This window comes from Salvelinus namaycush, chromosome 11, assembly GCF_016432855.1.
Source record: "Salvelinus namaycush isolate Seneca chromosome 11, SaNama_1.0, whole genome shotgun sequence".
NCBI lineage: Eukaryota > Metazoa > Chordata > Actinopteri > Salmoniformes > Salmonidae > Salvelinus > Salvelinus namaycush.
In genome coordinates, this window is record NC_052317.1 from 43,625,895 (window position 1) to 43,639,080 (window position 13,186).

Below are 13,186 nucleotides of genomic sequence, written 5' to 3' on the forward strand. Positions count from 1 at the left end.
AAGAGGACATTCACATTCAGCTGGTGATCTGCAGCTTTTCATGAAGCACGACACAACATTCCGAAGGGTTAAAAAGGTCAGAGGTCACAGGGCCAATCACACGGCAGAACGAACGCAGTGACCCTCCTCCTCCGTTATAGTTAGTGATTATAGACGTTTAACATGGACTGACACTGTTTCCTTCGATAGATAGCTAGAGAGACTAACCCCTCTGTATGATCAAAAAATGCCCTAACAGTGGAAGGAAATGTACATTGAACTGAAACAGGGCCCTTGTCTTGTGTGTTGTGTGCCACAGGCAATAACATTACCACATGTTTACAAAGGCCAGACCCTCGTTAGGTAGTCAACCATCACACTGAACCATTCTCTCCACTCTCATCTGATTATGCCACTGTACTGTATCTAATGGCCGCAGTACATGTAATCACTCTGAGTAGGCCTAGTGCATAAGAAAGAAGGCAACTGTTCAGTATATAATACGTGGATATATTTAAGGGGCTGTAACAAGGTACTCCAGAACAGAAAAGCAGTTTTCAGACTCTTATGAGAATACTAAAAGGGTATCCAATGCAGTTATTTATTTTTTAAATGTATTTTTGGAAATCTAGTTTTGGGTAATTGGGCATATTTAAGAGGCTATTACTGAAAAAAAAAAATGTTTAAACACCACATCCAAAAAGCGGCCAATGTTTTGACATTCCCTTTCTGTGGGATGTGATGTCTGCTTGTTGTGTGTACTATGTCTGAGTGAGGCTCTTCCAGACAGACTGGAGGTCCGTAAGTCTGGAAGTCATTATCAATAGATGTATACAGTGTATTGGACATACTGTTCGGACATACATTAAAGCTTCGCCCACGGCACACCACCCTAGACAGACCAGTGGCACTTCCTGTTGTATTTTCATTGACTGGCCCTCAGGGAAGTGTTTTTAAGACTTCCTGCTTGGATGTACCATAACATCGGTGGAGACGATGGTCATTGCTGAAATATAAAACAACTGGGTGATTTGATCCCATTTGATCAGAAATGCTCATATTAATTCACATCTTTCTGTGTCTCCCTTTAGGTTCCTACAAGAATCAGCCATCGGAGAATCCGCAAAGAACATTTCAAACTGAGGTAATTCTTCCCAGGACAGATACACAGGACTGGTTTCCCGGGCACAGATTTAGCCTAGTCCTGGATATAAATCATTTTCAACTGAGATTCTACCATTTATCTCTGTTTTTTTGGGGTCCACGACTAGGCTTAATCTGTGAAACCGCATCTTAAAGTATAAAGGCTTGAACATGCAAATAGCCATATATTGAAATGTCTTGTAGACAAAACAAAAGGCTGACCTGTATGCATTCCTTATTCAACAGTAACGAGACATACTGTAACACATTCCTTATTCAACAGTAACGAGACATACTGTAACACATTCCTTATTCAACAGTAACGAGACATACTGTAACACATTCCTTATTCAACAGTAACGAGACATACTGTAACACATTCCTTATTCAACAGTAACGAGACATACTGTAACACATTCCTTATTCAATAGTAACGAGACATACTGTAACACATTCCTTATTCAACAGTAACGAGACATACTGTAACATATTCCTTATTCAACAGTAACGAGACATACTGTAACACATTCCTTATTCAACAGTAACGAGACATACTGTAACACATTCCTTATTCAACAGTAACGAGACATACTGTAACACATTCCTTATTCAATAGTAACGAGACATACTGTAACACATTCCTTATTCAACAGTAACGAGACATACTGTAACACATTCCTTATTCAACAGTAACGAGACATACTGTAACACATTCCTTATTCAACAGTAACGAGACATACTGTAACACATTCCTTATTCAACAGTAACGAGACATACTGTAACACATTCCTTATTCAACAGTAACGAGACATACTGTAACACATTCCTTTGCTTCTTGTTTTTTTCCCTCAGTGTTTTTGTTTGCATAACACCCGCATAGATGCACTGGGTTATCCTCCTGACTATCATTATGCCTTGAGTTCATTTAGCCGTCATTTATCGTTTCCAGCGAAGAACAGTAAGAATAAATACCTCCCTTCCTGCCTGAAATGTAATAAAAGCCACATTTGTGGCAGCTGTGGACTTTTTCCAAGATGGCCAACGTTACAAACAGAGGCTTTTATTTTTTATTTACTCTAGCAGCTGACGCCCCCCCCCCCCCCCCCCCCCCCTAAAGCTCTGCTGTCTGAGAGGCAAAGTGTCCTGTATAGACGGGCATAGAGGGAGAGACACAATCATATTCATAAGAGAAGAGAATAACCAGAAACCATGGGTTGGACTACGATAAGCGCTTCGCAAAGGAGAGCCCTGCTGTTTGCCCTATGGTGTAATTATATAGTTATTTCAGAGGTTTATCTCTATCTTCATCAACATAGTTTTACATAGTGTTTGTGTGTGTCTGTGTGTTCCCTCTGATCTATGTAATTGTTGTGACTCGTATGCCTGCAGCTTGTTCCCTCGTTCAGGAGGGGTTAGCTATGATCACCCCCCTTGACACACACACAGACACACACACAATCCCCCCCAACACAATGGCAATGTTCAGCTGTAGAACAGGGGTCCTCCCTCCGCCTCTGAGGGCGCGACATTGAACGGGGGAATTAAGAAATGTCTGGCTGACACTGAGGTTGCCATGGAGAAACCGTTTCTCTCCCCCACCCTGTGTCTGTTTCTTATTTCAGGTCTCAACGGGGGGCAACGGGTGTGTGTGTGTGTGTGTGTGTGTGTGTGTGTGTGTGTGTGTGTGTGTGTGTGTGTGTGTGTGTGTGTGTGTGTGTGTGTGTGTGTGAGCGCTCGTGCACGCATGTGTGATTGAGAAGGGGGTGCGCTAATATGGATTATTATGTCTAATTATAAGGCCTTGATCCTGCCCTTTTATATATATGTAATAGTCAGTGAATGGGGTGTCTACAAGGAGCCTGCTCTAAAATGAAGATACTATGGGAAGAATGATCACCGTATTAGCATATTAGTCCAGAAGGCATTGTTGGAGCGGTAGCGTCCTATCATGACGTATGCTCCAGGTTGTGAAGTGTGGTAACAAGACTGTTAGTCTATTAGCATGCAGTCCATCAGGCTTCCATTGTGGTAAAGTTACTAGCATGTTAGCATGACGTTAGTCTGCCAGTAAATTAGTTTCCCAGAGCAGTGGGCACGCTAGGCTAGCACCCACCATGACGTCAACTCTAAGTCTTTGAAAGAGATTGATGAATGAGCACATTAGCATGTAGCATCATGACGTCAGCCTCGGTTCGTCTTGCTGGCCAGGAGGTTGGCAGGGGTCGTTTGTCCACCGAGCAATGACCTGCCAATGACAATGGAAGCGTTCAGTCGCGAAGGGAGGGGGAGACCAAACACACACACAGTCTAGCTCAGTCTCACTGCAGGGACAGCACAGTGTGAGTCCGTCGTATTGTTCACCATGCAGCAAATCTATAAGCACTGTGACTGGCGGAAAAATGGTTCCAACAATATCATTCTAACTCCAGAGTTCAATTTACACAGGGTGTCCAGAGGTGCAGGCAGTAGAATAGAATAGTCCAACAATAGAATGTTATTGTCCATTGGTGGAGAAGGGGAATACATTTTGCTTCTTCCCAACCCCCTGAGACAACACACACAGCAGTGTATGTCTCACACTGTCTACACACCATCAGACACCTTCACAACAGTTATCAATGCAGACGATTCAAACCCTGCCTGTATCTGTATGAATGTATACGAATGAGTGTACAGTATATACATTAAATCTGCATTTGTTCACTGTGATGCAACAATACTAACCCCCTGCTGCTGTATTTAAGGGGCTGTTCAACAGTCGGTGACCAGACACCTCGGATCCTGCCTTCTTACCCCTCAGCTTTATGTTTGATTATAAGGTTGTGCTAGATGTGCTGTAAACATCATTGACTTGTTGCTAGCCTGTTTTGCCAACAAACAACGAGAGAAAGCATTTCATTCTCTATGTTCCTCACTCACTCTAGTGCGGATTAATGCTATTTTATATTGCTGTGTCACAGAAACCAGGTAATGGGGTTTTATTGAAGTGGGCTCTTGAAGCTCTAATTGAATAGAGCCCTGCGTGGTTTTTACATTTATGTGTGTCCTGTCTCCTGCTGTTCCCTCCTGTCCCCTGCTGTCCCTTCCTGTCCTGTCCCCTCCTGTCTCCCCCCTGTCCTCTCCCTTGCTGTCCCTTCCTTTCCTGTCCCCTCCTGTCTCCCTCCTGTCCTCTCCCTTGCTGTCTCCCTCCTGTCCTGTCTCCTTCCTGTCCTGTCTCTCTCCTGTCCTGTCCCCTCCCCTCCTGTCTCCATCCTGTCCTCTCCCTTGCTGTCCCTTCCTTTCCTGTCCCCTCCTGTCTCCCTCCTGTCCTCTCCCTTGCTGTCTCCCTCCTGTCCTGTCTCCTTCCTGTCCTGTCTCCCTCCTGTCCTGTCCCCTCCTGTCTCCCTCCTGTCCTGTTCCCTCTTGTCCTCTCCTGTCCCCTCCTGTCTCTCTCCTGTCTTGTCCCCTTCTATCTCCCTCCTGTCCTGTCCTGGCCCCTGCTGCACTGTCCCCTCCTGTCTCCCTCCTGTACTGTCCCACATGTCCCCTCCTGTCCTGTCTCCTTCCTGTCTCCCTCCTGCCCCCCTCCTCTCCTGTCCCTTCGTCTCCCCTCAGCCCAGCCCTCAGTAAGCACATCTGTCAGCGCTGTCAGGCTCACCCTCTCACTGCAGTCCTGTAGTCCTGCTCACCTCGGTGAACATTCAACGCTGTCGGTGAGTTTGGTATGAATCACATAAAAACCATCGACCGTTGACTGTGCCCCGCGGCCTGCCCTGACCAAGACACAATAGAGTTGAAGAGAAGGTTATAATGTTGATGGGTGAATACCTGCTGGATAGAAGTGGATGTGAACACACACGTGGCTACCAGCTGTCTTTCCTTCTTTGACTACACGAACATACAAACATACACACACCCCACACACCCACCTACCCCCCCCATCCCCCATCTCTGCTACCCTGGTCCCTCCAAAGGCCCCTCCACTTCAAAGGTCACAATAAACATTCATTGCTGTCGCTGGGTTGGACTTTGTGGAAAAGCTCACTGAACAATGAGTGCAACTGTGTCCCAGACTGACATCGGATTTAATATCTCGGCAGGATGCACCATGTTCTCTCTCTCCCTCTATTCCCTCTCTCCCTGGCTCTGGATGTCTTCAGGGGAGCGAGAGAAAGACGTAAATAGAGTCTTCGTCTGCGACTGCTCCCTCATCTTCATCTTCCCCTCCTCTAATTGGAGGTTGTGTGTGCGGCGAGGGGGAAGGAAGCCGAGTCAATGTGTAATCATCTGGAGTCTCTTCTCCTTTAGCTGTTCCATCCCTCTCTTTTTATGCCTGTGTAATTATACAGTGGGCTGTGTTAGCCCGGTGTGTGTGTGTGTATGTGTGTGGATGTGGGCTGTGTTAGCCCGGTGTGTGTGTGTGTGTATGTGTGTGTATGTGTGCTGTGTTAGCTCGGTGTGTGTGTGTGTATGTGTGTGTATGTGTGCTGTGTTAGCTCGGTGTGTGTGTGTGTGTGTGTGTGTGTATGTGTGCTGTGTTAGCTCGGTGTGCTGAGCGGCTCAAATGGCCCTTAGTAAAGCTGCTGCCTGCCGCATCCTCAGCTGGAGTTGTGTTCTGCTCCCTTCCTGTGTGTGTGTATTTGTGTGTGTGCGTGCGTGTGTGTGTGTGTGCGTGCGTGTGTGTGCGTGCGTGTGTGTGTGTGTGCGTGCGTGTGTGTATTTGTGTGTGTGCGTGCGTGTGTGTGTGCGTGCGTGTGTGTGTGTGTGCGTGCGTGTGTGTGTGTGTGCGTGTGTGTGTGTATTTGTGTGTGTGCGTGCGTGTGTGTGTGCGTGCGTGTGTGTGTGTGTGCGTGCGTGTGTGTGTGAGAAAGAGAACGAGAGAGATAGAGGGAAAAAGGGGTGTGTGCAAAAAGATATTGAATTCAGACCTCTCAATCCACCTTCCAAATGTGTTGATTAGTTCATTAGAATCCACATTAGCTTTTGCACAAGCAGCAGCTACTCTTTCTGGCGTAACACAGCATGACAAGTTAAAAACCACTGATACACTGATAGACTGATGGACTGATACACTGATACACTGATAGACTGATACACTGATACACTGATACACTGATACACTGATACACTGATACACTGATACACTGATACACTGATAGACTGATAGACTAATATACTGATACACTGATACACTGATAGACTGATAGACTAATATACTGATACACTGATACACTGATACACTGATAGACTAATAGACTGATACACTGATACACTGATACACTGATAGACTGATAGACTAATATACTGATACACTGATAGACTGATAGACTAATATACTGATACACTGATACACTGATACACTGATAGACTAATAGACTGATACACTGATACACTGATAGACTGATACACTGATACACTGATACACTGATACACTGTTACACTGATTGACTGATACACTGATGCACTGATACACTGATACACTGATACACTGATACACTGATAGACTGATAGACAGCCAACTCTGTGACTGGGAATCTGGTCTCTCAAACCCTGCCTCATTATCTGTGTTTGGGCAGTGATAGCGAATGTCTGGCTTGGTGTGTATGTGTGTGTGACACTGTCTGGCTGTCTGTGCGTGAGTTATTATTGCCTGAAACTCAGCCTTTAACCTTACCTTCAGTCAGGCTGTCTTGGGTGTGCATTCATCTGCTTTCCTCCCCTTTTCATTATCCTTAGACATATTGACACACGCACACGCACGCACACACACAATGTGAACACACATTGGAAGAACTCAGCTGTAAGTTTGATGTTTGGTGTGATGTGTATTTTATTATAATAAAGTTCAATGAGATCCAAACATATGTGGTTGATTCTCAGTCCTTCAACACATGTAGTGTTTCCTAGCAGAACAACAACCCGTACAGTAATAAACAATTCCTTGATCCAATAGCTCTATAAACCTCCACATCAATCCCAATACTCCCATAAACGTGTTCCATAAACCCAAAACGAAACTGTAAAGTAGACTGCACTTCAGTCAGCATCATAGAGACTGGTGACTGCTCTTTCAGCATGATGGGTACTTAGGAATGTATGTGTCCTTTGTCCCAGCAGGGAATAATCTCTCTCTCTCTCTCTCTCTCTCTCTCTCTCTCTCTCTCTCTCTCTCTCTCTCTCTCTCTCTCTCTCTCTCTCTCTCTCTCTCTCTCTCTCTCTCTCTCTCTCTCTCTCTCTCTCTCTCTCTCTCTCTCTCTCTCTCTCTCTCTCTCTCTCTCTCTCTCTCTCTCTCTCTCTCTCTCTCTCTGTCCCCATCCCTCTCCCCCCTGTCCCCATCCCTCTCCCCCCTGTCCCCTGTATTATTCATTGAGAAGCACTCTGTTCAGTTGTGCAGAAACGGACCACAGGTGATGATTATGATGTAATAATGGCTGTGTGTGGGTGGATCATAGAAATAGAATGAATAGAAAGGCCATCTCCATTCAAGTCAAGGATTTCATAACGGGTGGACTGGCAGCCATTTTGAGTGTACCCATGCCAGGAAGTAAAAGCTAGGTTGAAGATGATGAAGGTTAACACAACGGGATTCTAATATCCCATAACTCTTTGCAACAATGGGACCAGCTATGCTAGTATAGCAGTTGCACTGGTAATTAGAAATGACGCTGATCCCAGATTTGTGACAACTCTGTCTTAGCCTGTATATTTTCGACCTAGAATAAAAGCAGGAATGGTACCCTTCAATCTGTGCTATGATTTGTTAACTCAACTGACATTCCAAAAAATACATTCCATTGCATGAGACACATCAGAGGCGAGTTCAAGAAGGTTTCTGTTTGCGTCGAACATGTTACCAGAGTAACAACTTCAGTTGAACGATTTGAACGAACATTCCAAAGTGTTATGGTGAAACATCAAACAGCTACTTTTTGTAAGGATTACTGTGGCTTTTTAGCAACAAAATTCAAACTGAAAATGACCTAGCTATTCTTACTAAAGTCTACATGGCCACTTGATTATTTTTTTGCGGCATTTTAGACCCAAAACAGACACTTCCGTTCGCCGCACACTACCTACTGTTCACTAACGCGGCTAACACAAAACAAATGGAATACGTTAGCTATTTCCCTTGTTGAATAATTTGAATGAACATTTTACAATACCATGACAATCCAGCATCAGCTGAGAGAAAATTATTTCATCACAATACTAGGTAACCATTGTGAGTGTACCCATGAGTTTACCAGTCAAATTGCCAGGGTTAGAACTTCCAAGAAGGTTCTATTCATTATATTTCTATGCGGTGGATAGATTCATGTGATTGTCCACTGTTGAGCTGGTGCCTCTCTAAATACATGGGGGCTAGTGTAGTTAGGCCCCTCTCCAATTCTTTACTGTTATTTACAGCCAAATACGAAAGGATCTAGTTTGAAAAGGTTGGAATATTGTCCAAACTCCTTGGCTGTCACCGAATTAGGCACCAGCCAGGCATCAAGATGTGAACATAGTTGAAGATGGAGGAAGTGATTTGGAGCCAATGGGTTGAGCAGGTCCATATTTACCAGACTAATCCTTCGTCCAGAACCGTCCACATATTTTCTAACATTGGGGACGGCTAGGAGGAAAGCAGGGCATGAATATAACACGGTCCATTTTGTAAAGTTGGTACTTGGTACAAAAAATGTCTGAGGGGCAGTGCTTGACAGGAGCTCACCAGAACCGAGTACCGGCACCTCAAATGTTCTACTGTTTCAGTTCCTGCACCTCTGATGTAATATTAGCTCAAAAGTATTGTGTCCTGTAGTATTGTGTTCCTGTAGTATTGTGTTCCTGTAGTATTGCGTTCCTGTAGTATTGTGTTCCTGTAGTATTGTGTTCCTGTAGTATTGTGTTCCTGTAATATTGAGTTCCTGCACCTAAATATGAACAGTACTGGCACCCAAAATGAGTATGGGCACCTATTTCAGTCCAAGTCAAGCACTGCTTAGGGGTAGTACCGAATCCAACCTGTCAAGGCTAACGCAATGGTACTAGACTACCATCTAGTGTTGATGTCCTGTATTACAGAAATTGCCAGCACAGTCCTGCGGTGGTCTGGTTTTATTTCAATACTTAATGTGGTGATAAATCAAAATGGCAGAGAAATGTATATCCACTTGAAAAGTCTTGGCAGTCAGTATAGACAACGAGATAATCATTCTTACTGTCTATTTCTTTCCAGTGTCCACTCTCGTCTCCCTCAAGCATGGCTCTCTTCTCAAAATAAAACGTAAATACCTTTGTACCTCATAATCATGACAAAACAAGCAAGATATTTAGTGAGGGAATTCCATTGCCCTGCATGTTTGAGTCAGCATTTTACTGCTGTGATTGTAACTGTTGACGTACAGAACCTGTATGATTACTTCCTCAAAACAAGATGTTCTGTTGACTTCCTCCTTCTGATGTCATAGGACTTTCACTACATCCTCTTTACATTCATTCATTTACAGGTCACGAGCAATGGAATGAGAACATTTCCAGAACTGGATTTTCACTGATTCCGTAAGAGAGATACAAGACAATAGAGATGTTTGTTGGTGACAGTTGTACATTTGAGAATGAACCAGTGATTGATATCTCAATGCTTTTTGTCATTTGCTGATCTTTGTTTTTGCAATCTTTAGATAGCTATTCATGACAACATATCAAAATTAATTTAACTTAGAATTTCTTATGCATTTATAACAACATGCTTACTGGCAACTCTGGCCTAGGATCAAGAGAATGATCAGTAATTTACAAGAAAAAAATTCCACAAACAGGAAGAAACTGTACTTTGATGGTGCCCATCATCCTGTAGTTGGCCAGGTAGAACTAATATACAACCATCAAAGCCAGATCAATGTAAATGTCAATGTAATCTAAAAATGTAGTCCCTTAGTTGTATATTTAACTGACAGAAAGTGAATGCAATGTATGCAACACAAGGCTTTTGAATAGAATTGTTTTTAGAAGAAGCGCTGTGATTGATCCACCCTCTGGTGACCTCTCATGGTGTAGTGTCCTCTACAGTTACTACATCAATCCACTGCTGACCTCTCATGGTGTAGTGTCCTCTACAGTTACTACATCCACCCACTGCTGACCTCTCATGGTGTAGTGTCCTCTACAGTTACTACATCAATCCACTGGTGACCTCTCATGGTGTAGTGTCCTCCACAGTTACTACATCCATCCACTGCTGACCTCTCATGGTGTAGTGTCCTCTACAGTTACTACATCCACCCACTGGTGACCTCTCATGGTGTAGTGTCCTCTACAGTTACTACATCAATCCACTGGTGACCTCTCATGGTGTAGTGTACTCCACAGTTACTACATCCATCCACTGGTGACCTCTCATAATGTATTGTCCTCCACAGTTACTATACAATATTTTCTCTCTCTGTCTGCTTCATCAGTTAGTATCTGTCATTGTGCTGTCCAGAAAAAGTAACCTTTATTTAACTAGGCAAGTCAGTTAAGAACAAATTCTTATTTACAATGACGGCCTACACCGGCCAAACCTGGACGATGCTGGGCCAATTGTGCGCCGCCCTATGGGACTCCCAATCACGACCGGTTGTGATACAGCCTGGATTCAAACCAGGGTGTCTGTAGTGACGCCTCAAGCACTGAGATGCAGTATCTTAGACCGCTGCGGCACTCAGGAGCCCCACTCATACCACACAAAATGAATACACAAAAGAAGTGAGAATTCTTAGTAAAATATAAATGATTTATTATAGATATAAAATGTAACAGTAACTGTTAAATGTAACAGATGTGATCAATGATCTGATCATACACAATACCTTTATGAATAAAAGGGTTAAAACGTGCGATTTCTGATGCTCATAGAACAAGATTACATCATTAAACTCTGCCAACACAGAGATAATTTAATATACAAATAGGTTATATAAAATAATAAACTGGGTGGTTCCAGCCCTGAATGCTGATTGGCTGACAGCTGTGGTATGTCAGATCGTATACTATCGGTATGACAATAAATAATATTTTTACTGCTCTAATTATTGGTAACCAGTTTATAATAGCAATAAGGCTCCTCGGGGGTTTGTCATATGTGGCCAATGTCCCACGGCTAAGGGCTGTGTCCAGGTGCTCCGCGTTGCTTATATTCTTCATTTATTATACTTTTCAGTACAGAAAAATGTCTGATAAAACTCAGGTAGTTGGATAAACTTAGAGATAGCAGGGTTCCAGCATGTTTGCATTCTCCTCCGTCAATGAAGACAGCAACACGACGTCTTCGTCCCCTTGTGATGACAACTATTCCTATGACTTTCTCTTGTTCAATCGTTCCGCTCTCTCCCTGTAGAGAAGAAATCAAGTTATGTCATCCATTTCTTACAACCATAGTTTGACCTAATATCCTTATGATAAACCCTACACACACTGTCAGTACAATGTCAGTACAATGTCCCAATTCCATGGAACCAAATCATTTTTTCCTGAATACATATGAATGAATTCTTACCTCAGCTTGCGAACAGCTTTCATAACCCAGCCCTTGCTGGGATCCACACATGGGAATCTCCCGCTGACCGTGTGGAAACTGGAAGAGAACATGTTGTAGAGACAACATCAGTCAATCATCAGTGCTTTATAGGCTTACATCTCTATAATATCACAATGCAATATCACTTCGCAAATGAATCAATGCAAATAATATCAAGTTATCAAATTGTATTACTTCTATTATACAATTATTTTATACTTAATGATATACTTAAATGAATGAAATAATACATGTATTACAATTCATCTTTTCATTTTACTTGCAATTTGTCTCAGACCTATTAAGCACAGTTCTACTGTTAGGCCTTCCAACGTCACTCACATGATAGCATCAATGTTGCAGTTGTCCATCACTGTCTGTACGGAAAAGCCACGGATGAGACCAATGTCTATCCTACCCTGGGAGTAACGTGTACAACAGCCTGTAGGAAAACCTATTGAGCAAAAAGACAAGAATTGTTATCTTGTATAGCAATTAAAAAACACAATTAGCAAAAAACAAGGAGAGAGGGAGACAGAGGCAGGCAGACAGACAGACGGACTAAGACAAAACTTCCACATCCAATATTGACCTTGTTTAGCTGCAGAAGCCTTGGCAGCAAACAGCCCCACAGCCAGGAGCACAAGCAGCACAATAACAGGGGCTCTGATCTGGGCCATCTCTTCTTCTGTGGTGCTGTGGTTAGTGATGTGTTGAGCTGCTGTGATGATGAGCTGCTTGTCTTGATGAGCTGCTTGTCGTCAGACAGAGAGATTCAGTGGCTGTGTGAGGTCCTACTCCTCACCAGAGCTATATATATACTCCTGGTGCAGGTAGAAACTTATTCTCTGAGAGGTGAAATGGGCTTTCCTACCCACGCCTTAAAACCAAAGTTCCTCGGCAGAATTTCCCCATCACTTTCCCCAACGAGCAAAAAAGGGAAACAAGATTCTTTAACACAATAAGAGGGAGACTGTCTTAACACAACTATGACTTGTTTATTAATATACAGCATTTATTCTGAGGAGATTCAAATGCACTAGAATGTCGTCCTAAATATTGTAAGTAAGAATATAAGTGTACATAAATGCTTGTAGCTTTGTTGAAGTCTCCTGGGTTAAGAAATACATTTTGGGATCATGGTAAGTGAGAGTTTGTGTTTATATTATATCTCAGTATATCTTTATCCTGGTTCTGGGGACCCAAAGAGTTTAGTTTTGCCCCAAACGCTACTCACCTGATTCCACTAATTACCTCATCATCAAAACCCTGCTCAGACGACGCATGCATCGACCAATGTTTGTGTGGCACGTCATCGACCGTGCAGTCGAGCACCAGATTGCTATAACATAACATGTGGTTAGCTGATACGTAAAATACCTATCCAGGCATTGTAAGATCCAGCATGCATCAGCAACGCCTGGGCAGAGGAACACTCCCAATGATTAGTGGAATCAGGTGTCTAGTGCTACGGCAATAACAGAACAGTGCACCCCTTTTGGGTCCCCATTAAGAAACACCGTTCTATCCTATGATCCTATA

At 43.3% G+C, this 13,186-nt stretch overlaps 1 protein-coding gene across 1 annotated transcript; it reads right to left on the bottom strand.

Moving 5' to 3' along the window:
* Window positions 1-10,913: 10,913 nt before the first annotated feature.
* Window positions 10,914-12,416, bottom strand: LOC120055680 (C-C motif chemokine 20-like). Its single transcript, XM_039003573.1, has 4 exons — window positions 12,237-12,416; window positions 11,987-12,098; window positions 11,624-11,701; window positions 10,914-11,458 (listed from the first exon to the last, which is right to left on the bottom strand). Exons 1-4 carry the CDS (start codon window positions 12,322-12,324, stop codon window positions 11,422-11,424), a joined length of 315 nt encoding a protein of 104 aa, XP_038859501.1. The 5' UTR covers window positions 12,325-12,416; the 3' UTR covers window positions 10,914-11,421.
* Between the last annotated feature and the right edge of the window lie 770 nt (window positions 12,417-13,186).